General features: G+C 44.1%; 1 protein-coding gene across 2 annotated transcripts in view; it reads left to right on the top strand.

Annotated features, from left to right (window-relative positions):
• Nucleotides 1–26,568, top strand: part of ABHD2 (abhydrolase domain containing 2, acylglycerol lipase) — a 107,929-nt gene that overhangs the window by 3,712 nt on the left and 77,649 nt on the right. The window contains exons 1-3 of one of the 2 annotated variants that reach the window (XM_007194351.3): nucleotides 18,626–18,647; nucleotides 20,671–20,769; nucleotides 23,304–23,503. In XM_007194351.3, the coding sequence (XP_007194413.1) occupies nucleotides 23,310–23,503 (194 nt within the window). In that variant the 5' untranslated portion in view covers nucleotides 18,626–18,647; nucleotides 20,671–20,769; nucleotides 23,304–23,309. Of the gene's footprint in view, nucleotides 1–18,625; nucleotides 18,648–20,670; nucleotides 20,770–23,303; nucleotides 23,504–26,568 lie in introns of those variants that run through there. The other variant, XM_007194350.3, reaches the window with a different exon arrangement.

Here is a 26,568-nt window from a genome sequence, read left to right as displayed (position 1 = left end):
GGTCTTGGTTCCAAGGCATCATGTTTTTGGATTAAACATTTTCTATTTATAAAATGGCTGGTGTGGACAGGCCACCAGACCTATTGTTACCCATGAAGCTTGCGCACTGGGCCCAGTTGGGTGCAGGGCTTGTGACCCAAGGACCCATTTTCCGATCTTTTGCAATAGTTAAGTAGCAGACAGGTAAAGAGCTTATTAGAGAATTGGAACACTGATACCCTTGGGTTTGCCTGGTTTCTGATTTTCTTTTGTTGTCTTTGAGTGGAGCTTCATTAAGTTCAACAAACTGAGCATCTGGTGTGTGCCAGGAAGACAGCTCTCCAGATTAACAAGGGTGTTTGGTTTGCTGCAGAAAGACTATTTTGTTTTTATTTTACATTTTAAAATTTTCAGTGTTTTTAATTTTAAAAATTGTTTTAATGGGTAATGCATTTACATGATGAAAGAAAATATTCGAAAGGCGCAAAAGTGAAGTAGTAATTACATCTCTGTCCACCCCAGACTCCTACCACCTAGTTTTATTCCTTAGAGGCACCAGTGTTACTGATTTCTTCATCCTCCAGAGGTGTTCCAGGCACAGCCGAGATATTTTATAACATCTTTTAGCAAATCCATTATGATTATCTTTCCCTTTTACACAAATGGTAGCAAACGATACATGCTATTTGGAACCTTGCCTTCTTTCACTTAGTGTTTCTTCACAGTATGGAAAGAGCTTCAGCCTCATTTTTTACGAAGGTGATCTATTTTAGATATTCGATTCTGTTTCTAAGGCTGCTAAGAACCAGTCTTATTTAGGCAACAGCTTCACATGGAGATCTTAAAGCATTTTGTGGATTATTTGGGGGCAAATATTTTTCTTCTCTGTCCTGCAGCTCTGAGCCTGAGAAGAGGCCGCGTGAGGGGGAGGGCCTCCCCTGAAGGTCATCCTATGAAGGGAGAGTGGGGACATTAAAAAATGAGGAGCACTGGCCCTCAGGCTCTTCACCTGCCCTCTGGGCAGAACGTGCTGGAATTGCCTGGGAAAGCTTGCTGTGCTTTTCTCTGGTCTCCAGGGAAAGCTTGCGGCCTTCCTGATACACCTTTCAGCATCTCTACCACGTCAAATCCTGTCTCCTGCACCCCAGCCCCAGCTCTGTTTGTTCTCGACCTTGGGCATCAGAGAGGAACCCTGCCCTTCATGACGGGACTTCCTGTCTGGAAAGCTTTGTTAAGGGCCCCACCCCTTCCTTTCTCTCACTCCATGAAAAACCAGCTCTCACACCTGTGCCTCTGTGAAGCATTTTTCCCAAACAACATTTGGGAATATGATATTTGTTGCTCTCCTTAGGAGTGTTTCCCATTCTCCATATCACTTGACCAAGGTCTCTGAGCCTCACATGGCCTTGCTAAGCTTTTGCTGATGATTATTCTAAGAAGAGAATTTAGGTGGTCTTCACATTTGAATTTTCTATGGCTGCTCTTATGTTTTGTATAACCACACTGGTTTAAACATGGTCTCATGGTCTTCTGTGGCTCCCAGTTGTTGCCTGTTGCTTTGTTTCTCACTTTTCTTTAAAATGTGTCTTGGGACTTCCCTGGCGGTCTAGTGGCTAAGACTCTGCGCTCCCAATGCAGGGGGCCCAGGTTCGATCCCTGGTCGGGGAACTAGATCCCACATGCCGCAACTAAGAGTTCATATGCCGCAACTAAAGATACCGCATGCCACAACTAAGACCCGACGCAGCTAAATAAAATATAAATAAATTAATTAATTTTTTTAAAAAACTAGAACACAATCCTCCTGGGAATAAGCTATAAAAAAAAATGTGCCTTAATCTTCATCTTGTTTTTATTTCCCTCCCAATCTAATTTAGAGCGTTGAATTGCATTGAATCTTTATGATGTTAGTCAGCCAGTCTATTGAGAGTCATTACTTTCTGATCTTTGCTCCTTGCTGGGTGTCCACATCATCAATCAGTTGTACCACAGATGCTGTGTTATGTAATATGAGGAGAGGGAGGTGATGTTATCAGTCAGCCTCTTCCCAGTCCCTCTGGGGTAGAAGAGATAGAAGCTTTGAAAAAACTGCCCCATTTCTGCACAGTCACTCCAGGCATGTATTTGTGTACTGTTTACTTAGTCATGTCAATGAGAGCAGTAAAAAACAAATCAGGAAGTCCAACATAGGATTGCCAAATTTTAAGTTTTTCAAATAAGGCATTAAAAAAGCCCTGTCATCTCCCATCATCGCCATCATTTAAGAAAAGACTTTAACCCCAAAAATGTGGGAAGGTCCGTATCCGAGAATAAAGAGCAGCCTTCTAAACAGAACATTCGATTGATAAAAAGGTTGAGCTCATGGAAATCGAGTCGTGGCGTTCGAGAGGGTCTGAGGTAGAGGATTCTATTCAAGGAGGGTTCCACTTTTTCAGTTTCCTTAAACAGTGCCAGCTGTTCTTTTGCTGAGAAACCAGGCCATTCACTTAGCCAGCTAACCTAGCCATGGCATCATTTGATGTGGTTTTGTGCCCAGTGTTTTTTTTAGGTGGTACGGACCACACAATGTCGATGTGCAGTTGTAGCATCTTAGTGTGATATGAGCTGATAGTGGGAGTTGTTCTTGGACTCAGCAGGGGCTGGATGTGTTCATGTCTGAAGTGCTATGTTGGGACTTCCCTGGCGGTCCAGTTAGGGCTAGGGCTCCGCGCGTTTGCTGCCGAGGGCCTGGGTTCGATCCCTGGTCGCGGAACTAAGATCCCACAAGCCATGTGGCGTGGCCAAAAATAAAAAATACTAAAAAAACCACAATAATATAGTGCCCTGTTGTAGTTGTTAAGGATGAGGAGCGGGGGAAATTGAGGTGGGACCTCCACAACTTGGAATGAGGCCATTTGATGTGATGGGTTTACACATCAGGCTTTTGAAGCGTATGCTTACATTAAATTCTTGATGTAATGTGTCAGGTGGTGGCTCCCATTGTTTCTGAGATATAATGTGACTTATCACCTGAGTCCGCATGGCACCTTTTGCTCTCCTCCAGCAAAAGTAAATAGCACAACATTCCTTCTGTGTTATGGGTATTTCCCAGTCCAAGGCCAAGGGTATATTCTTGAGTTTCTTTGAGTTCTCCTTAAGTTAAGAACACTCAGACTTTTAGGTTTCACGTTAATGATAACTGGAAATATTTTAAAAGCATATCCTGGATCACGGGGATGACGTAATTATATCCAGGTCCAGGCACACCCCACCTCAGTGCCCCTTAGGTGTGTGTGAGTTAGAACCGGGCTAACCTGCTATGAGAAAAATACAGAGATGGACTTAGCGTGAAGAAGAGGAGCTAACATCAGGTGAAGCCAAGTGTGCAAAGGAAGGCTGAAACGGGGGTCCCAGCAGAGGAAAGGGGTGCGAGAACAGTCACCGCACTGCGCCTGGTACTCATACAACCTGCCCAGGAGCGGGTGGGAGCACCTGACGTTGTCTTGGGGATTTCAGGTCTGAGAAATGGCATCAGCCTCATTACGTTAGTGTAGTTAACCTGAATTATACTATTTGGGTAATTGTATTTGTATTTATTTGTACATTCGTTTTAGTCTCCATAATTGTAAAAGTGCTAAGAAAACTTTATGTCTGGTTTTATGTTCGTACATTTTAAGAAGTAGTATAAGAAATAATAATCAAATAAAAGTAATTCAATTTAAATTTAAGATTCGAATAAAAAGTCCCCAGAGGATCCGGCGGGACCATTTTTTTCCCATAGAGGGGACCAACTAGCACCTGAGTTTAAAAGACCCCAGCGTAGGAATCTAACCTCATGACTGAGGTTTCCAGTCATGTTTGTGTCATGCATGGCTCCTTTCCACGTGTTGAACACTTTAGAAATATTCGTTGAGTTGAAATGAAGAGTTAGTTGGCATCATTGCCGTGCCGCCTGAATGAGAGATCCTGTTTGTCTGTGAAGTCAACACTAAGTGTCCGTACCAGAGGAGGGGAGCCCTCCAAAAGTAATCTCTTTGATTCTTTTTGTTTAATTTTGGAGTGAGTGATAAAGTTTTCTTATTGATATTTACATGACTCACACACTTACCAGGAGGGCCATAGCTGGGATCAGCCTGAAGCTTATTCGCCACAAGTAACTCATCAGCCCAGGGACAGTGGAGGTTTGACCATAGCTGAAAGCCAGGTGTGAACTTGAACCTCAGTGACTACTGAGACTGTTTGTACTGTGGCTAAATAATCATTCATTCACTTATGAGCTTTTATTATGGGTATTTTAAAGGTATACAGAAGTAGAGAGAATCATATAGGGAACTCCCGTGTACTGTTTCCTCTTTACCAGCCACTGCCCCAGCTCACATCAATTTTGAATAAATCCCAAATATCATACAGTTGTATCTATATGTATTTCTGTGATATCTCTTAGAGACAGGGATTCCTTTATTAAACCTAACTATAGTACTATTATACTCTTTAAAAAGTTAACAGTAATTCTTTAATATCATCAGCTATCTAGTCATCGTTCAAATTTCTAAGTGTCTAAAAATGTCAGAAGTACATTTCTTCAGTTTAATATTTTTGAATCAGGATTCAAATAAGGTTCACACACTGTGGTTGGTGGCTCTGCCATTTATGTCTCTTTTAAACTACAAGTCCATTTCCTTTTCTTTCTTTTCCTGCAGTGTTTTGGAGAAATTGGGTAATTTGCCTTGTGGACATATTTATTTATTTATTTTTGAACAGGTAATACACTCACACAGTATAAGAGTCAAAAGCTATGACATAGTAAACAGTAAAAAAAACCTCCCCCAAAGCAATGAATGTTACTAGTATCTTATATATTCTTTCAGAGGTATTTTATGCATATCCCAGCAAATGTGTGTATATCTCTATCCTATATCTTTCTTTTTTCTATAACTGGCCACATATTGTGCTTGTTGTTCTGTTCCTTGCTTTGTTCACTTAACATGGAATGATGCATTTTAGCAAATCTCCATATGCATTGTTTGGCATCCTATTAACTTTTCTCAAGTATCCAATTATGACATAACTGCTTCTGAAAAATTGAGGGAAGCACAGTATTCCCAGGATGATGTGATTGCACTGGAATCTTTCAACAGACATTTATTGAGCCCTCTCTCTGCTGGGCCTCTGCCATCCAGGCTCTCCCCTGAAGCCTGGACACCCTCTGCCCCACCGTTGGCCCATGCTTAGCCCAGAAGTGGTTTTCCATGAATGTTTGCTGAGCTCCTAGCCCCTCACAGCTAGCGCCCTGTGTGGCCTGGAATGTATTCACACCGTAGACTATAGCTTCTCAGATTCCATATACCCTGGCTACAATTCCCTTCTCTATTCTGATCAGGTAAATAAAGTGCTCACTCACTCTTGTCAGTGACATTGAAAAATGTGCCCTTCTAAATAGTAAGATGATAGAAAATGTCAAGGAGATTATAGCCAAGGATATTTTTCCCAATTTAGAAAATACAGACCATTTCCCTCCATCTATCATTAATATCACCCATCAGTCTATTTATTGACTCCCTGTAGAGAGCTGAAATTGCAAGAGAAATCTTGACTTTGCCACCAAAGAGTTTATGAGAGGAATGCAAATTTCTTTAAGGCTCTCTTTGGATGGGAGAGGACTTGCAGAGCATCTGTCAGTGGGGCAAAGGGATCAGGATCCATCCAGCTCTGTGACAGGTGCCTTGTTTCTCTGTATTCCTAGAGCCTTTTCTAGGCCTGGACCAGGGTGGGTCTCCAGACCTCAGACTCCTCCCTGGCATTCATAATAACACACAGAACTGTCATAAGTACCAAATGAGGTAATGTCTAAGGACACACTTTGTAAACAGTAAATTACAGATTGGTTTCCATGTCAACACCAATGCACTTTGTGATGTGTTTTTTTTTTTTTTTCTTTTCTTTTGGCTGTGTTGGGTCTTCGTTGCTGCGTGCGGGCTTTCTCTAGTTGTGGCAAGCGGGGGCTACTCTTCGTTGCGGTGCGTGGGCTTCTCATTGCGGTGGCTTCTCTTGTTGCAGAGCACGGGTTCTAGGCGTGTGGGCTTAGTTGCTCTGTCACATGTGGGATCTTCCCAGACCAGGGCTCGAACCCGTGTTCCCTGCATTGGCAGGCGGATTCTTAACCACTGCACCACCAGGGAAGCCATCGTGACATGTTTGAGGATTAACTGAGGTCATGTATTTAAATCACAAGCCTGTGATAAACTGTAGAGCTACACAAATAGGAATTTTATTTTCGTCTAGTTCTGCTCCTTCCTTTTGAAAATATGGTGACGTGTTAGTTGGCATTAGCCACAGAGCACTTACTGGTTCCCAGGATGAGGGTCTTTGACCCCTAACCTGTGGTTCACAGACTTAATATTTTCTCCGGGGAGCTGATAGATAAGCTAATGGTCTGGAATGGATACAGGAATTTGTAGTACATCCGTGATCTACTCGTCACCTGCAGAAGATGGTTAAATTGGGGTTGGTAGTGATCGCTCCTAGGCAAGTCCAGGACCTGGACTCACCGGGCTTGAAGACACAGACTTTGGTCCCTGCCCTAGGACCCTCTAGCCCTGTTGGATAAAGTGAGCCCCTCTTCTGCTATGTCTGGTGGACACACCATTGCCAAGTATTGTGTTTGCATTTAAAATTTTCATTTTAATAATAGGACACTCTTTATCATCCCCATTTTAATGGGTAAGGAAACTGAGGTGCAAAGAGGTTAAGAAATTTGCACAAAGTCATACAACCAGTAAGTGGTAGAGTTGTGATTCAGGCCAGATCTATCTGTCCCCAAAGCCTGTCACCCTACTGTGAGTGGCCTTAGTACCCCGCCATCCGTGTACACCCACAGGAAGCATCTCAATGAGATAGAAATCTTTGTAACAAGACTTGTTCTGACCTATTTACATAAACCTGTTTCAGATACCACAGATATTTAAGGAAGGATTTTTCCATTTTTCTTAGATATTAAAAAGGATCCCTATTTTTTAATTTCCACTAACCTCTCAATCTAGGTTAACCTTAGGATTAACTGTACTCAAATTTATATTTTCTGGATCAGATAAGCTCACATCAGTTGGAAAATGCCATAGACAACTTTGTTGCATTGGATGTTTTGGAGTGAAAAGCACAAATCGTGAGTCTTCTAATGGTATTTCAGTATTTATCTGAACGCCAACAGTCAATGGATAGTTTTCTGCCTACCTTCTCTTTGGGCATTTTTCCTTCCTTCTGCCACATAGAACAGCCTGTTTTTGCTTTGAATTCTCTTTCTTTCTTTATTGGTGAGCAGTTTCTGAAGTAGATTTATAACTCTTTGAAACTTTAGATAAACAGGGGAAAAGGTAAAAAGAAATATGGCATTGGACGTGAGCTTCTCTGAGTGATGAAAAGTGGAAAACTTTCACTTCGGTGGATAATTATTTGCCTGAACTTCAAAATGTTCTTTAAAATATCCAAAAGCTACTGACAGCCCAGGTCACACTGAGCTTCTTCTCTTGACCCATGGTAGTATGGCAGTAACTCATAGTGGCCCCCACCTCTCAGCCTAATATAATAATTTCCTCATGAGAAAATTCTGCTCAAGGGATCAGAATGGTGATGCGTTAGGCCTTTCCCACAGGCTCAGTCAATCAATAAATATTTACAGAGTGCCCACCCATGCTCCACACCCTAAATTTAACCTAGTATACAATTTTACACTGAGGATTGAATTAACAGGGCATAGACCGGAATCCCCAGCAGAGATCAAAGGGATATGAATCACCACTTTTATGTGGAAATGAGGCTTGCTGATTTTCTAGTTATGAAAGAGTATTTGCAAAATGTGAAGTGAGGAAACAGGATGATTTTTAGGGCCTGGAGGGGATGGCCCTCAAATGAAGACTCCTGTATATTTGAGCAGATTGTATGAAAACTACTTAGCTGTCATGGCGGCTTGGGGTGATGTTCACGTGGTGAATGCCAATGTTTGTCCAACATCCCATGGGTCAGGTTACACACAGCCAAACAAAGCCTTCTCACACTTACCGAGGCACATCAGTCCCCCATTGGGCCAGCACAGTAGGCTCTACCAAGGTGCCACCTTCCCGGCTGATGTCTGGAATTCCCCCTGGAAGTAAAAACCCTGAAGCTTCTTCCACAGTGACTCACTCCCACTGCTCCCAAACCCGTCCCTCTTGCCCTGCCTGCCACTCTCCTGGCTGCCCTGCATCCTCAGGCCTTGGCTGGCCTGTGAGGCTAGCTTGAGGTCTGCACCCACCCCTCCTTTTTCTCTTCTTCTGTTCCATCCCTTCCCATGGTTCTCCAGCTATCTGAGCCCATCTCCTTCTTCTTTCTGCCTCCTTTGTTTGAATTCCTCTAGTATTTATAGTTGGAACTTCAGGATTTCATTCTTAATTATACATGGATTCGCACTGTTTGCTAATTTTTTCCTGGATGCCATGTATTATACTTCTTTCGTAGTCCCCACAGAGCTTAGAATGAAGCTGGTGTCTTTGGTACCCGTGGGGAGCAGGGTGGAATGTCAGAAGCAGGATGTAGTTTTGCAAATATCTCCCCCAGTGGTATTGACATACTTTTTTGCGGGGGGAGGTCTATCCTCCTCTTTTACAAACGACTGCTTTATCCATGAGGGTGCTCCAACTTATACAGGTAAATCAATTTGGGGGAAATGGGATCACTTTCCCGACGATGGAGAAGCATTTCCTTCCTTTCCAAGGAAATCTTCCTTGATGGCTAGTTCCTTGCCTCCCAGGAAACATGATTGGCATCACATACGTGTGGGGAAAGCCTGGGAGAGTAAGACCTCCTGTACAGTGAGCTCGTGGCTGAGTCTCTGCTCCATATGAGGCCCACCTGCCTTGAGTAGAGGTGGAGATGGACTCAGAGAAAATGCCTGCCTGATACAGGCAAAATTTAGACAAAAACCAAAGGAGGAAGGCTGCTGGGAAACTAAGAGTAACGGTGGGGACTTGCCCTCAGGCTCTAAAGTAAGCTGAGAAAGCTCGCTTCCAAAGTGGGAGGACAGGGAGAAAGGCCCAGAACAGCAGTGGGATGTTTCCCCTGGATGGACCAGGAGACAAGAACTTTCGAGGGTGTGAACCTACTTCTGTCTCTTTACTTGGAAAAGCTATCTATTTAGTTAAGACCCCAAAATATATCAACCCAGAGGGCTGCCCTTTCCAACTCAGAGCCTTTGAATTTTTATTTTTCTAGATTTTCAGTGTCCTCAGTAGAAGGGTCTGATGAAGTCAAGCTCAAGACTGCCTGGGGACCAATTCCCATGTTCTTCATGTGTTGAAAATTGCCTAGCTGTTTCTTTAAAACTGACATTTTTATAATCTTGAAATATGTAATAAGGCAGTTTTCCTCTAAAAAGCTCAAAGCATTTTGCAAACCTCATCTTGAGCATATGGGTATTTTATAATTATAAAGCGTTTTTTTTTTTACCTACAAAATTTCATCAGCTTCTTTCCCTCAATAGTCTGTAAGGTAACCTCCCCTCCCCCGTTTTATAGAAAAAAAGGAAACTTTCACAAAATTTAGGTAGTTCATCCAAGGTCACTTGGCACAACCTAAACTCAAACACAAGTCCTCTGACTCTAAAACCTTTGTCATTTGAACCTGATTTAAAAATGGGCAGAGGCCCTGAATAGACGTTTTTTCCAAAGAAGACCTACAGATGGCCAACAGGCACATGAAAAGACGCTCAACATTGCTTATCATCAGAGAAATGCAAATCACAATGACAATGAGCTACCACCTCACACCTGTCAGAATGGCTATGATCAAAAAGAGAACACATAACAAATGCTGGAGAGGGTGTGGAGAAAAGGGAGCCCTCGTGCACTGTTGGTGGGAATGTAAATTGGTACAGCCACTATGGAGAACAGTATGGAGCTTCCTCATTATTATAAAATTATGAATAGAACTACCATGTAATCCAGCAGTTCCATTCCTGGATATATATCCGAGGAAAACAAAAACACTAATTAGAAAAGATAAATACACCCCTATGTTCATTGCAGCACTATTTACAACTGCCAAGATATGGAAGCAACCTAAGTGCTCACCCAGAGTTGAATGGATAAAGAAGATGCAGTATATATATACTATATATAGTATGGAATATTACTCAGCCATAATAAAGAATGAAATCTTGCCATTTACAACAGCGTGGATGGACCCAGAGGGTATTATGCTGAGTGAAGTAAGTCAGACAAAGACAAATACTGTATGATTTCACTTATTTGTGGAATCTAAAAATACAAAACATAACAAAAATGAACAAACATAACAAAACAGAAACAGAGTTAGATACAGAGAACAAACATGTGGTTGCTAGAGGGTGGAAAAAATAGGTGAGGGAGATTAAATAAGAGTACAAACTTCCAGCTGCAAAATAAATGAGTCACCAGTATGAAATGTACAACGTGGGGAATATAGTCAATAACTATGTAATATCCTTGTATGGTGACATAGTGTAACTAGACTTATGGTGAACGTTTTGAAAAGTATGGAAATATTGAATCACTGTGTTGTGTAACAGGAACTAACATAGTGTTGTAGGTCAATTTTACTTCAAAAACGAACGAACAAACAAACTTAGAAAAAGAGATCAGATTTGTGGTTACCAGAGGCAGGGGGTGGGAGGAGGGGAAATTGGATGAAGGTGGGCAAAAGGTACAAACTTCGTTATAGGATAAAAAAGTACTAGGGATGTAATGTACAACATGATAAATATAATGAACACTGCTGTCTGTTATTTATGAAAGTTGTTAAGAGAGTAAATCCTGAGTTCTCATCACAAGGAAAAAGATTTTTTTTTCTATTTCTTTAATTTTGTATCTATATGAGATGATGGATGTTCACTAAACTTACGTGATAATCATTTCATGATGTAAATCAAATCATTAGGCTGTACACCTTAAACTTATACAGTGCTGTATGTCAAATACATCTCAATAAAACTGGAAGAAAAAAATATAATCTTTGTCATTTGATTATAGCACACAGGCCCTTAGGGTAAGTTTCAAAATCCCCAGAGAGGGCAAGTGATATGCCCAGAGCTACACAGCACAGCATACTCAGAGGGGAGAATAATTCCAGATACCATTGGAAGCAAGTTGTATGGAAACACAAATGGGATTCCGTCCCTCTTCTGACATCCAGAATCCAGCCTGTCTGGGTCCTTCTGCTTGGGTTGTGACCTAGAAGTTGGGGACGAGGCTCTCTCTAGCTCTCAGAATCGGCAGGACTGATGGCAGAGGCTGGGTAGGGGCTCCCTGGAGGCCCAGTAGTGGGGCTGGCTTGTTCGGCCCCAGAAGGGTGACTATCTCGCATTAATATCCTGTCCTTCATTTTTAGCCTAAGGGTGTGAGTGTGAATCAGTCCTTCATATGTATCTGTATTTAGCTGGTGGAGTTCGTCTTCTAGGACTTGGGCACTGGTCACGGTGGAATCCATGTGACCTTTAACCTTGCCGCTCCAAGCTAGCGGGAGATCCTGTTTCTAGTCACAGTGCCCGAGGTATATAAAACAGAAATAAATAAAGCATGCCTCAAAATGCCATGCGCGCTGCGTACCCTTGCCCCTAGAACCTTCTCTCAGTCTCGGAAGGACAGGAAGCCCAGAACCTTTCCTGCTTTCTAGACCGAGCCCTGAGGGGAGCTACTGTTCTCACTACTGGCAAAATTCCTCATCAGAGAGCCCAGAACTGAGAGAGGCTGGGGGTGGAGGAGCTCAGCCCTGCCCCTGGCCTTGCGAGTGGTCAGGAGCGTCTCTCCCTAGGGGAGGGGCGAGGGGCTTGACCTGTGTGTCGGGTCTCCTCACAGATCTACTTCTTGCTGCCTGTGCAATGAAAGGCAAGTGTTGGGATTATAAAGGGCTGCCCTTGGTAGTGCTCCCATTACAGCTTCCAACGGCACTGTGCGCCGTTCTGGCTCTGGGGCCCTTGGGACACCCCAGAATGCTCAGGAATGGGGACTCCTGATTATTTTTATTTTCTCATTAACTGAAGGTAGCTGTAAGTGCTTTGTGTTGCAGCTCTGGGTGAAACTTTCTTCTCTGGTTTAGTGAGTTCCATGGGGTCAATGATTTTTAGCCAAGGGCCGTGCCTCCCACCCCATCCTCAGTTTCCTCCTTCTGGAAGCTTGTTTGCTGGTGAGATTCCAGCACATGCCCAGAAGTTTCTTCTGTGGAATAAATCTGGAGATGCTCTTCTCTTCAGCTGTATCTATCTCTTAAAAATTCCAGTAAACTGGGCACTTGGGTTTGTTGAGTTCGGGCAAACTGAGATTTTCTTTTGATATTACAGATTTTAATTGCAGTATATGGTTTTTTAAATTTATTTATTCATTTTTGGCTGCATTGGGTCTTTGTTGCTGCACATGGGCTTTCTGTAGTTGCAGCAAGCGAGGGCTACTCTTTGCTGCGGTGTGCAGGCTTCTCATTGCACGGGCTCTAGGCGTGCGGGCTTCAGTAGTTTTGGCTCGCAGGCTCAGTAGTTGTGGCTCGCGGGCTCTAGAGCGCAGGCTCAGTAGTTGTGGTGCACGAGCTTAGTTGCTCCGCGGCATGTGGGATCTTCCCGGACCAGGGCTCAAACCCATGTCCCCTGCATTGCTTGGCAGATTCTTAACCACTGCGCCACCAGGGAAGCCCTAATTGCAGTATATGTTTTTTAATACAATGTTAGAATTATCAAATCTCTCCATTAAAATGCCTGTCCTATTAGAAAATTCTCTGATCTCCATAGAGGAAACACTTGGCTTAGGATTTTTGGTTTGTTCTCAGGTGTGCATTGAATGGTTTCTTGATGGTAGAGAAAGCAATTTTGCTTGTGATTTTACTAAGTGCTTTTACCCATTGTCCTCCACTTGAAAGTACTACTCTTTGAGCAAGACTATTTGCTAATGAGAGAGGCCAGCTCCCTTTCAGTAATTTAGTAAATGCGTGTAAAAGTGCCCAATTAAATGTGCATGCTTAACTGGTGACTCAGTCTCCAGCTATTTTTAGTTTAGTGACTTTGTTTTGTGAAAGTTGTGGGTTAGTAGCCATTCCTGATATTTAAACACGAGGTTCACATTTTCTCTCATAGGGTAACTTTCCTCTTACTAGAAACTTGTAGGACATTTTCTGAAATTTCAGCAGGATGAATGTGTGGCCTATGACTTTGTAGAAGAATATGGTTAAATAAAACTATTATCACATGAGTGAGTTTGCATAAAAAGGCAATTTCAAGCTCTTAATTTTGAATGCAACTGAGAGTGAGGTTAACCTAAATATATTTAATTATCTGTAAATTCTCTTCTCTTTACCAAATTGTGTGTGACTTAGGACATTCCCTTCACCTCATAGGACCTGATTTGTAAGGGACTTGGGACTAGATCTTGCTTTCAGTCTCCCTGCCACCACCCACATCCCAGTGTCATAACCTGGTCCCAGGCCCCCAGGCCTGCTCCCTGGTTTGATCTGCTGAAGGAAAGTGTGTGGGTACTTGATGCTTAATGTTCAAAAATTAATTAATTAATCAATCAATCAGTGTCTCTTGGCATCTCTGGAAAACAGGGTTTTGGCCCTGTCGTTGCCAGGGCTCTCCATCATTTGGGGCTTGAGGTAGTGGCGGTGGTGAGAGCGGGAATTTCAAAACCCAGTTACCCTGAAGACTCAGCCAACAGGACCGTCCCTGGGAGAAGGACACGCAGGACTGGTACAGCCGGGCTGTGCTGAGAGGCGGTGCTGTGAGCTGCTGGCGGAGGCGCTCACCCAGGGAATCGAAATCTCACTGTGAGGTCAGAGTGGGGCCCAAAGCGGCCCAGGTTATCAAGGGTACGCAGGTCTGGGTAGACTAGGACATACCTCAGAACCTTCTGGCCGTGCCTCTGACCCTGTCCCAGCTCCGTGGCAGTGAGCACTTAACAGAGAAACAGCTCAGAGGGGGTGGCGGGCTTTGTCCTAGCAGTCAGCTCTGGGCTTGTTTCTCCCCTTCTGTGGAGTGACTTTTTTCTGTATGTGCAATAGCCCTGATTTCTTTAGTTAAATGGCAGATAAAGGGGGGGAGAAACTGACCCTTTTCCTCCCTGCTTTCTCCCCAAAGGTGTCATGTTGCCTACATTTCGGGTTGACTACTTCGAAGTTGCCACCAAAAAGGCTGACAGATTGGGATGACGTGAGGTTTTTGTCTACTACACTACTCATAGGGCCTTCTTGAGGAAGGAAGCCTGCCTGAGGCTTACTATGCTGGTGTAGGGTTTTATTTCAGGGCGTTGAAGAGGTTTGCTAGGAGAGCCGGGCCAGACACGAGTGGTTTTACCTGCAGAAAGGAGGTGCAGATGAAGGAACGGTCTCTCTGCGGGAAAGGAGGGGTCCCTTGGTGGGAGAGGGGGTGTGTGTATCGGAAGGAGGGGGTCCAGGCTGTGCACCTCCAGACCCCTTTCAGCACAGAAACGAGAACACACCTTGGAACTGTTAATGGACCTTCGTGATGAACACTCACTATCCAACAATTTATTAAGTCTAACACGGTTCCGCGTTAGAAGAATCAGGAGTGTGTCCTGGGATTAATTTTAAACTTGTTGGAGGAGGCCCAAGCAGTGGATCCACTAGTTATTTCATTGTTGATGAGGCCTCTGTGTCAGCTGGGAAAGAGTGTCTTTTGCGGTAATTTCTGTCAGATTAGTGTTTACTTAGGCAAAATGGAGGAGAGTTTAATGGTGGGGATGGGATGGCTAATATTTGGGGGACACTTACTGTATGTCAAGGATTGTTTTAAAATACTTTCCGTGTATTAATACCTTCAGTTTGCAAAGGAGGCCCAGAGGAGGTAAGAAATTTGCCCAAAGACAAACACCGGAACTGGCGGGGCCAGGATTTGACACTGGGTTACCTCACTCCAGGGCCTGAACCTAAACATAATGCTCTTCAACCTGATTGGAATTGGAAGAGAGAAATCCTTTAGGAGTCTGGTTTGGTTTTCCTTGAGGAGTATTTGCCATGGGACCCATGTATGTATTGAAGTTTACTTGTCAGGTCCTTTAGGTGGCAAGGGAAAGAGGGCCCTCCCCTCCCAGCCCGTGATGTCTCCGTCTCTGGGCTCCCTCACTTTCCTATAACAGGAGAGGAAAGGATGGTCCTGACAGCTGAATCACAGAGGCAAAGAGGCCAAGCTAGTAAACATTTGTGCACAGAATACAATTTGCCTTGTGTTAACAAGTAGCCTGGGAGTATCGTGTTGTTAGCTGATTATTGGTATGCATTGGTTGGAGTTTGTCTGGATAACTTCCAAAAGAATGTGGCAGAGGGTCTCTTCAGCCTCTGAAGAACAGGGGTATGGAACAGCTGAGTCACGAGAGGTCATTTGGGCTTATTCTGTCAGAGTTCTGGAGGCTAGACGTCTAAAATCAGGGGTCGGCAAGGTTCTGAGTGTCAGCCAGGTTCTTGAGGGCTCTGAGGGAAATCTGTTCCCTGCCTCTCTCCTAGCTTCTGGTGGTTGCTGGCAATCCTTGGTGTTCTTGGTTCAGAGATGCATCACCCCAGTCTCTACTGCCATCTTCATATGGTCTCTCCTCTGTGTTCCGTGTCCAAATTTCTCTTTTCTTACAAGGACACCAGTCATGGGGTTAAGGGCCACTCTAACCAGTATGACCCCATCTTAACTTGATTATATCTGCAAAGACCCTATATCCAAACAAGGTCACATTCACAGGTCCCTGGTGAACGTGGATTTTGGGGGAACAATATTCACCCCATTATACCAGGTAATGAGTCTTCTGTGTTTGAGGTCTCTGCTTGTTTTTTTCTTCACTGTAAGTTTTAGATTTTCAGTGAACATTAATATTCCTAGGCTGAGATCATCACTCACCCATGGAGGTGGAATGAATATGATGGAATTATTGGCATAAATGGCACAGCTGAAAATATAGAACTGTTTAACTTATTTGAAGGAAGAACAAAGGCCCTGAGCGTTGTTAGTTCTTATGAGTTTTACTGTTTAATGGTCCATGAAGTAGGCTGGAAGACAGGGCTATCTTCTGTTACAGAGCACAGAGAGCGTTTCCTGTGCTCTTTAGCCAAGGACTGCAATTCTATCCCTAGAATCTCAGAAATTTTGAGCTGAAAGAGACCTTTGGCATCATCGACTTCTAGTCTAATCCTCTCATTTTACAAATGAGTTCTTCAGGGCCCGGAAAGGTTAAGGGACTTGTTCAAGGTCACCAGCTGAGAAGGGGCAGAGCAGGCACGAGGACCCAGGTCTCAGAACCCCCAGACTGGGCGTCTCTCACTGAATCTGTGCCTCCATCTTAAAATAACGCCCTTAGTCATGGGGGAACAGCGAGAAGCCCAGGCCCTCGCACTGGCGGAGATGCCAGTGGAGCCTGTCTTAGAGACTGAGGGCAATACCGAAAGTTCCTTTACTGCTGGGCCTTTGACAGCACCTTGGATTTCTTCGTTAATGTCGAGAAGACAAATGAAATTTTAACTATCATTTACAGCACCTAAATCTCACTCATAAGAAGACTGCAGTGGGAGCAGGGAAGTGTGGGGCTTAGGGTGGAGGAAGTGCTGATCAGGTGCGTGTGAGGTGTGGGTGGGGGGATGTCTCCTTTCCATCTTCCGCATACCCGGCCCTAAGCTGCCTGAAGTGCACTTTAACTGGATTTCACCTGCCCAGAGAGGGAGAAGGGGCACACAAAATAGTGCAATAGAAGCTAAGTTTGTTATGTCTGGAACAAGTGCAGAATATTAATTTTTAGTGGCAGGTCAAACTTAGAAAGAAAGAAGACCCTAAAATAAAATGCAGCAAGGTAAGTTAAAATGAATATCAAGAGTTTTATTCTACAATTGCCAGTTAATTCCTTGTTTAATGTATATCGTGCACACGCACACACACACACACACACACGCACACACACCACAAAATCTCTCTCACACAGACTTACACACACTTCTTCTAAATCTATACTTCACTAAGGTGCAGTTCTAGTTCTAGCTGCTCCATAAGTCCTTTCCCCACTTATTTTTTTCCTGGGCTACTTATTCTTGTCCCCAAGTTTCTAAAGTATATGTAGCCCTAACATAAACTTCTTTTCTCCCCAGTTAAAATGAGAATTCGACTTAACTGTGGTTCTACACAATGCTTAGTACAGTGCCAGGCACACAGTAGGTCATCAGGTCCTTAAGCCCACTGAAGTTCAAGGAAGGTGGCCCTAGCAACATGCGGTAGAACCGCCCTGCTCCTCAGGACTTCAGCTCAAGGCTCTGTATCTGGACCGTAATAATTAGAAACCTCTCATAGGATTGCCTTCACCGAATCAAATTCAATTTTAAATCCTTGGCATTTTTCAAGCGTTGAGGAAATTAATTCTCTACTGCATTTGCTATTAAAAAAAGTTGTAGGAGGACATTGCCTATCACATCACTCAAGGTTCCCTTATGTAAAGTCCCGCAGAATTTTTTTTTATAAATCTGTGCCAGAAGAACCCTGTTTTCTTTGAGTATCTGTCGTGCTCTCTGGAGGTAAGAAGAGTGTACTACGGATTAGCTCTGCATTTTGGAGAAACCATAGGTCTGACTAGGTTTCCCTTTTCCCCCTGGCAGTCAGAAAGCTCAGACACATTCTAGGCTTAGTCGTATGCTTAGTTGTATATCTTTTATATATATAAATTTATTTAATTTATTTATTTTCAGTTGCATTGGGTCTTCATTGCTGCGCAGGCTTTCTCTAGTTGTGGCGAGCGGGGGCTACTCTTCCTTGCGGTGCGGTGGCTTCTCTTGTTGCGGAGCAGTGGCTCTAGGCGCGCAGGCTCAGTAGTTGCGGTGCACGAGCTTAGTTGCTCCACGGCATGTGGGGTCTTCCCGGACCAGGGCTCGAACCCGTGTCCCCTGCATTGGCAGGCAGATTCTTAACCATTGCACCACCAGGGAAGTCCCTAGTTGTATATTTTGACCTAGGTATTTTCCTTGTTCACAGAGTCTCTTAATTTCTTTTTAGATTTTGTTAGTTGCTATCTTAAAGCTTTTTTTTTTGTAATAAAAAAAAATTTGTAGTCATTATGAATTTTGGAAAAGAAAAAGAAAAATTGCCTGTGCTCTAATAATAACCCAACCAGTGTCGCATCCATAAAGATTTGGGGAGATAGTACTTTCTCCTGTGTCATTAGAAATTACAGACTAAAAGAGTCTAGAAATAACAGTGGTTTAAACATGCAAGGGTTTATTCTCTTACATAAGAGAACTCCTGAGGTAGGCAGTCTGGGTCTGACATGGTGACTCCATGGAATCACCAGGGACCCCAGGTCTCTGTCTTTCTCCTCTGCTGTCCTCTCCATGTGGCTCCTAGAGTGACCTCAAGGTCACTTCACAGCCCAAGATAGCTGTCGGAGTTGCAGCCCTGTCGTCTGCATTCCAAGGAGGCAGGGAGGGAAAAAGGCAGAAGAAGAGTTAACTCCCTTCCTTTTAAGGAGTCTCCCCAGAAAGCAGAGCAGCCCCGCCAGAACTGGCCAGCACTTAGTCACGCGGACTCGCCTACCTGCCATGGAGCCTGGGATCTGTAGTTAGTTTTTTCTAGCTAGGCGCATTTTCCAGGTTTCTGTTCAAAGAAAGGAGGAGAGACTTCTTACCGGGAAGCAATCAGCAGTCAGCCACTTTTCTGAATCTTTCTCTGTGTAAGTCTATTCAGCATTCTTTTTATTTTTTGTGGGGCATGTGGGGTCTTAGTTCCCCAACCAGGGATTGAACCCGTGCCCCCTGCAGTGGAAGCACGGAATCTTAACCCCTGGACCACCAGGGAAGTCCCCTATTCAGCGTTCTCTTGAAGCTATCTCCAATATTTTGTGGAAAAGAGTGAAGGTGTAAATAAACATCAGTGTAAATATCAATAAATAAAACATACTGCCTCCTGTTATTTGCTACTCTGCCTTCCCATAATTGTTTTTTATTAATTTACCATTTATACATATACTGATAGTGTATGTTTTGAATATTCAATCAATATAGACTTATCCAGGGCTAGTAAGGACCTTAGGTTTCTGCAAGGGTTGCACATTCAGATGCCTTCAGGGACCATTCAGGTACCAGCAATGATTAAGTAGGCCAGAGGTCATTGTTGAGGACCATGATAGGGAGTGCTGGGAACTGTGGCAACCAGGAGGGAGCATGGCCTGTCTAGAGGGGCGGCCCCGCCCAGCTCCATTCATTGCTGCCATGTGAGAATGCTGGATCAGTGTTCCCAAATCTTCGGATTTTTTTCTCAAGAGAAACCAGAGATCCAGATTTGTATCTGAAATCTCCTGGTGTTTATAACTTAGCAGCTAATAAATTCAGTTTTGTTCAATGCCAGTCAAACGCACTGCCATCCCATGGGTTGCCAGTTTAAGGTCTCTGATCTGGCACATCCCTTGTTTTTTAGTTGGCAGCCGAGCCCTGGAAAGGTCAAGTAGCTTGTGATACGGCTGGAGACATTGCTCTTTAGTCCCCTCCCCAAAAAAGCCTGGTCCTCTGTGGCTAATTTGCCTCAGAATGTGAAGAAATAATAAAAAGTTGAAGTTGAACAAGGCTACTCTGAAGGTTAATTGAATCTCCCCTTCAACTGGCTTTCATTTTCTTTTTAAATCATTTTGGTGTGATCGAATCAGTGAAAATTGGGCTTGAATACCAGCTCTACTATTTTATAGCCGCATGAACCTGAGCAAGCTTTTGGTGTCTCATTTGTGTTTTCAGGTACTATCCACTTTCTTTCTTGTTTCTCCCTTTCTTTACTTTTCCTGCTTTCACACAACGTAGTGGTTAAAAGCACGCTCTTTGGAGCCTGGTATGAATCTTGGTTTCTCTGCCTACTAGCTGTGTGACCTTGAGCAAGTTACTCAAGTTTTCTATGCCTCAGTTTCGTCGTCTGTAAAATGGGGATAATAATAGTACCTACCTCAGAGGTACAATTAATAGCGTTAGGATGGGTAAAGTATGAAGAGCAGAGCTTGGCACATAGATAGTGCTATATAAACACTGGCTGTCCCTCCCCCACCCCTTTCTCTCCTGTGTTTCCTCTGCTGCTTTCGAAGCCACAGATCTTTAGCCCAGTGGTCCTGGCTCTGGTTCCCCATCTCACGGTGAGCACTTTTAGCTCCGGATGGCCCTGAGTAGCCAGCCTCCAGCCCCCAGTATGGACCAGATCTGGCAGGTGTTACGGCTCCCCACTCATTACTTTCAGTTCTGTTCTGTTTCTGGAACTGTGTTTTTGAGCCCATCTGTGCCCTTTTACTTTTCTCAGCTCCTATTTTTTCCTGTCGTAGCTGTATATTTGGGAGAGATGGAACAAGTCAACTGCCTGCTGTCTTGACCTAAACCTGACTAAGTTATTTCATTGGTCACACAGAGATGGTACCTGTCAGGTGTTTCTGAAGATTATGTTACAAGATAAAGGACAAAAGCAGTGTGAGTTTGCGTTAGCCAGAGTTTTGAACGCAGCAGATAACTTGTCCTGGAAACCACAGAGAGCCCGTCAGTCTGTGGATTCACAGAGGCTTCACCAGCAGGTCTGTCCAAACAGCCAAGAGTGCGTCACACGTGTTAATTAAAGAAATTGTCTTTTTCCCTAAAGACTTTAAATGCAGAAAAACTTAGACTATGCTTATATTTCAATTAAATTGCTTCTTTCTCAGCCTTTAAAACATCACCATCCGATCTTTTCAGCTTTTAGGTTAAATCGAATGAGATCTGACCTGACCGGCCCAGCTGTACAGCTTTTCAAGAACAGTTCACATTCGCAGTAGAGAGGAACTGGTGACGTAGGTACGTATTGGCGAGACTCTTATTTTTGCTTCTTCTCCCCACCTTCCCTGATATTAGTAAGTAGTGAGTGGAAGTGGGGACAGAGGGACTTCTTGTACGTTTTTAATTCAATAAGTCTACTCTAGACCAGCCAGGAAACTGGTCAAGCCATCCAATGTATTCCTCTCCTCTCTTTGCAACCAAGGGGACAAGAAGGATGTCTGTTTCAGTTCCATATCACCAGCATCATGTCAGAGAAACTGGAATTCCTGCTAGGTTTTGGTTTTGGCCCTTCGCTAACTACACTTAAAAATCCCTATTAAAATTAACACAACATTGTAAATCAACTATACTTCAATAAAATATATATTTTTTAAAATCCCTATTAACAAGCTGTGTCTTCTTGGTTGTTTGTTTCTCGTCGGTTTGACTGGCATAGGTGGCAGGGCTTTGGAGAGATGAGGGACAGGGGCCACAGGTGGAACCCCTGGAGCATCTTTGAGTGCGGTGCTGTGTACTTTTTAGGTCACAGACCCCTTGAAGAATCTGATTAAATCTGCAGACCCTCTTCCCAGAAAACTTACAGATACACACACTTTCATGTATAATTTCAGGGAGTTCCTGGACCTTAGAATTCCATAGGGGACCTACAGACCCCAAGTTAAAAGAATCCTTGTTTTAAGGGTTTGGGGAACAGCCTTTGGGGAACATGGCCCTAGGAGTGAGGTGACATGTCCCCAGAAGTTAAGTTTTAAGGAAACTGTCAGCTCATAAAAGGTCAAAGGTTGATGCAGCTGAAAAGTATATTCTGAGGTCCAGCCTTGATTCTAAATCATGCCAGATAAATTTTAAAAAATTATTTTCTTGCCCTGATGGTGAGTTAAGGAGCTGGGATCTTTTTTGTTTTTTAATTGGGGTATAGTTGATTTACAATGTTGTGTTAGTTTCAGGTTTACAGCAAAGTGATTCAGTTATGCACATACATATATTCATTCTTTTTTAGATTCTTTTCTCATATAGGTTATCACAGAATACTGACTAGAGCTCCCTGTGCTGTACAGGAGGTCCTTGCTGGTTATCTGTGTTATATATAGTGGTGTGTGTGTGTTCATCCCAAGCTTTTGATTTATTCCCCCCACCCCCACCCCCGCACTTTTCCCCTTTGGTAACCATCGTTTGTTCTCAATATCTGTAAGTCTGTTTCTGTTTTGTAAACAAGTTCATTTATTTCCTTTTTTTAAATTAGATTCCACATATGAGTGATATCTTATGCTACTTGTGGGATCTTTGATTGCCTTTCCTCACTGAGTTGGAACCCCTGCCAGAGATCGTCTACAGTGTGTTTGGGTCCTGTATTTGCCAAAATCACCTCGATTTTAGAAAAGGGCTTCTGAGACCTCTCTGGCCTGGCTGTAGGTCTCAAATGAGTTCATTCGGTTATGCCCCAAACATGTTTTTGAGAGATTGTTTTGCCTTGCCTCTTCTGTCTGCACCGTTGGCCACCAGAGTTCTCATGCTGTTTTTAGCAGAGGCTACTTGAAACCATTCCAGGGGAAGCTGTTGCCATAGCTACCTTGGCTGCCAGAGTTACCGGTTTCTCCTTTTTGTTAGCTTGTGGTTTCCCTGATTTTTAAGGTAACAGCTGATGTTCTGTTTTCCTGCCTTGCAGCAAGGAAGAGGATGAAGTTTTGTTGCTGTTGATGTTTGGTTTTTTATGTTTGGAGTGGTGTGTGTGTGTGTGTGTTCTGTGTACAAAATAAAGCTACCTGAGAAGATGAAAAGCCAGATATGCATGTACGTTTTCCATACTCCAGTTTTTAATTTTGGTCTAGCAGTTGAATTTGGTCCACTTTTAGCCCAATTTTGGACTACCGGGTATAGTCAGTTGCCTTCGGTGGGGAAAAATGTGGCCAAGTTCCATTTCACACTGCCTACAACTCCCAGGAGCAAGAACCACTGCGACCTGGGCTGAGCCTGAACTTGGCTCCAGCACCAGGGCTGCCTCCAAAGGAGCAGGTGGCTGAATCAGGCCCTTCCTGCTCTGAAAACAGAGGTGAGAGGCCAGCAGGCAGTACAGCCTCACCTGGTGGCAGCAGCAGTCCCATCTCATGTCTCTGTCCGAGGCTGTAAACACAGCACCTCATGTGCAGCTGGTACTCCAGGTGCAGGTTAAGTCTGCAGAGAGATTCAAGGTTGCCTGGTAACAGAAATCAAAGCTCGTCTCCTGGCCCCCCTCGTACCTCTCCGACTGGACTCCTTTCTCCTGCTCTCAACAGGACGCTATTCTCAGCATTTTCCAATTCTCTCATCTTAGAAATAAACGTTCATTACGTTAAAAATAACACCACCCAGCCCAGTTTATTAGTGCTCAGGACTGTTCGTGATCTGGGTTGTTGCCAGTCTGTTGGCACTTGTAAGGCACCGATGGGAATCGGCCAGGGTGGGTTCTGCGGGCACATCTGGATCGTGACAGGTGATCGCTGGCTTTGTCTCTGTGTGGTGGGCTCCTCCCCTCCCCACGTGCTTCTAAACCTGCCTGTACCCCTGCTCCCCAGATCAAGATGAATGCCATGCTGGAGACCCCCGAGCTCCCTGCCGTGTTTGACGGGGTGAAGCTGGCCGCAGTGGCTGCTGTGCTGTATGTGATTGTCCGGTGTTTGAACCTGAAGAGCCCCACGGCCCCACCTGAACTCTACTTCCAGGACTCGGGGCTCTCGTGCTTCCTGCTCAAATCCTGTCCTCTTCTGACCAAAGAGTGAGTAGACCTCAAACCCACCTGTACACCCTCCTGCTCATCTGTCTTTGCAGTGTTCAGAGAAGAACCTTCTCACAATGTGTCCTCAAGGCATCCATGTAAAATAGTGTCATTGGTGTTAAAGTAGCCACCGTCTCCATAGGAGCCTGGCGTTCGAATCTTGGCGGGTAGGAGACAGCCTCAGATCTTTGTTGCCTGGAAACATCCCTTCCTCCACGGTGTGGTGTCATCATCCATGACAAGGACTTTGCAGAAAACAGTTGTCATTTTTAGGTAGATACAGAAAGCTTAGACAATATTCTAGCCCTTTATCAAATGCTCTGTTGCCAGTTCTAAGACAGAGAAATCATCCTGACCCAAAATAATTAATGAGCAAAAAAAGTACACGCTCATTCATTGGGTACTGTCCCTCTGCCTTATTGAAAAATATACTGAGCATTAACTAAGAGAATCCACTTAAAGAGAGGGTTTTCATTTCAAGTGAACCAGATTTCCCTGCAGAAGCCCCAGGTCTGTGTTTTGGGGGTGGCAGGGGTGAGCACTGCTTCTGATAGAGGAAACCGTAGTTGTAAAACAAAGGGTATCTGCATTCCACATCACACGTGCTGTTTTCAGGAGATGCGTCGTGACATCTTCCCCTGTTGATGTCTTCTGAATAACTCCGTCTTCCTGCAGCGCTTGGAACAAGCCTCTCACGTGAAGCAGTCCACGCTCTCCGGGGTCTTAGTTCCTTCCTCCTTCCTCGTCATTGCTGCTTCACCTTGTTTGTGCCTCTTCAAGCTTAGTCCACTCTGCCAGGTGTGCCTTTTCAGATGGACGCTGCTCGGAGAGCTGTCTTTATCCCAACTGTGTCCCCAGAGCACCTAACAAAGTTTCTAATACTCAGTGGACAGTAGCAGAAGCTCTTCCCTCTATCCCGGTATAACCTCTCACCGCCTCTGTTGGGTGAATTATTCCCTTCTAAGAGCAGATGGGCAGCAGAGACACCTGAGAGTTTGGGCTCTTGCTTTGTCCTCTTTGATTGTCTAGTTCATTTTCATGTGCTGTTACCCACGGGTGAAGAGCTGTGGGCTGCAGGTGTTTTGGGTGTTTGTGTACAGTTTGCTCATAGTTGTAACAATAATGCCATGACTCCAAAAAGTTGCTATCAAGTCGAGAGAGACTTATAACTCCGTCATATTGCCTAACACCTGTGGACTGCCGTGTACCATATAAATGTCATCATAGTAAATTTGGACCCGCCCCTGCTGAAGGGACTTTACATTACAGTAGGCTCCACAACCATTATCAAGGACGTGGTGTTCTTAGCAAGCAGTGTTTGCATTGAAAACGCTCCTCTCTGAGGAGCGTACACAGAATTGGTATGTTTTCAAAATTGTCCAGCATTTTTCTTCCATACTTAATTTAGATAATTCACTCATCTGGCAAGGAACATTTACACCCGATTTCAGATTGAGTGGGACCCAGTTAGACCTAGTTCCCAGGTCTTCTCTTTGTAGAGAGCTTTTGAAAACCAAGATATTAAAAGAGCTACAAGATTTTAGGCAGATGAGTACACATTTCCACCCAGCATTGGTTCCTAAGTAATTAGAGGAAGCCCTGGGAAAGTTGCTCCTGTCCAGGCTCTGGATAAACATCACGTAAGGTTTGATTCCACACTAATTGTTCAAAGTGTTTAAAAAAAAAAAAAAAGCTGATTTTGGCAGGGGTTTTTTTTAACCTCTTTTCTTGTTTTCTTTGAAAAATACCCAGAGACATAAGTCCAATAGTTTCTCTTTGCTTTTTCCCCTTCCTGGCACTCTTTCTCAGTGAGCCTATGGAACTGTCCTGGCGCTACGTGACCTCTATTGCGATTGCCCCCACCCTCCCTCCTGCGATGGAAGTGCATCCCTGGTCACAGTCTCCTTGGACCTCGTGGCTCTGGCCACCCTCTCCCACCACCCCCTTCATTAACCAGTTGCCACGTTCCTTCCTGGTGAACACAAATCAAGGAGGGGTGGAGGTCAGCCTAGGTTAAAGGCAGAACTGATGCATGTTTAGGACTCAGCTATGGTTTGAAGGTGGCTGTGACAATTCCCCAGAAACTATGTACTTCCAAGACCTGTCCTGTTGAGCACAGGACCAACGTGCTCTAGAGAGCACGTTGGAACATTACTTAAAACAGCTAAATGCCAAACACCCACATTCTCTGACTTGATCGTGACAAATGATTATTAAAGGGCAAAAGGATTCACTTTTCCCCTCCATCTTTTAACTAGGTTCTTATTTTTTATTTATACTCTTAATTTTGGGAAAAACTATATCCTGTGTTCACATAGCATATCACCAAAATATTTTCCTGTTACACTCTCATCCACATTACTGCATTTAAAATTTTGAGTATCTCTCATAGGCATTATGCCATTTAATCCTCTTAACAACTTTGAGGTTGGATTCATTTTTCCTCTCATTTTAAGGATGGGGAAATGAGGAGTAGCAGAGGCGGAGACTGGACCCAAGTCTGTGACCCCAGAGCTGGCTTCCTTCCTATCCACAGGGAGGGGGACAGAGAACTTTCTCAGGGTGCAGGTGAGAGAGAGGAAGCCGAGAGCAGTGAGGGGCCAGCCCATGACAAGAGTCTCTAGCAGGACTGGCCCCAGAGTGGCCTTCCGATTCCTGCATGACCCTCTTTCTATTTTAATTACTGTCGGAAGCCAGTGGCCTTGATGTTCTTTCTCTGTGTGGCGTGTTTGTAACAGCCTTCCATATATTTGAAGCTGAGGGCAGGAAACATATCTGTTATGGGTAAAAGTGCTTCTCCTGGGACTTTGAAGATTTTTTTTTCCCAGAGGAAGCCTGTCTGCAGCCTTCACAAACAATCATCTAGGCTAGAAATGTCAGTTAATTGATTTACAACAAGTTAATGGTGTTACTCAGTAACCCCGACTGAAAGTGGCCAGTTATTATGACTTATGTCCGGAATCAGGACATAGCCTCTTGCTGTTCTGGTGTAGAAAAAAAAGTCGGTGAAAGGTGAACATCGAAAACCTGTTAGGAGAATAGGGATTTTTTTTTTCCCTCCTTTC

Source organism: Balaenoptera acutorostrata, chromosome 3 (genome assembly GCF_949987535.1).
Source record: "Balaenoptera acutorostrata chromosome 3, mBalAcu1.1, whole genome shotgun sequence".
NCBI lineage: Eukaryota > Metazoa > Chordata > Mammalia > Artiodactyla > Balaenopteridae > Balaenoptera > Balaenoptera acutorostrata.
This window is presented reverse-complemented; position numbering and strand designations above follow the sequence as displayed.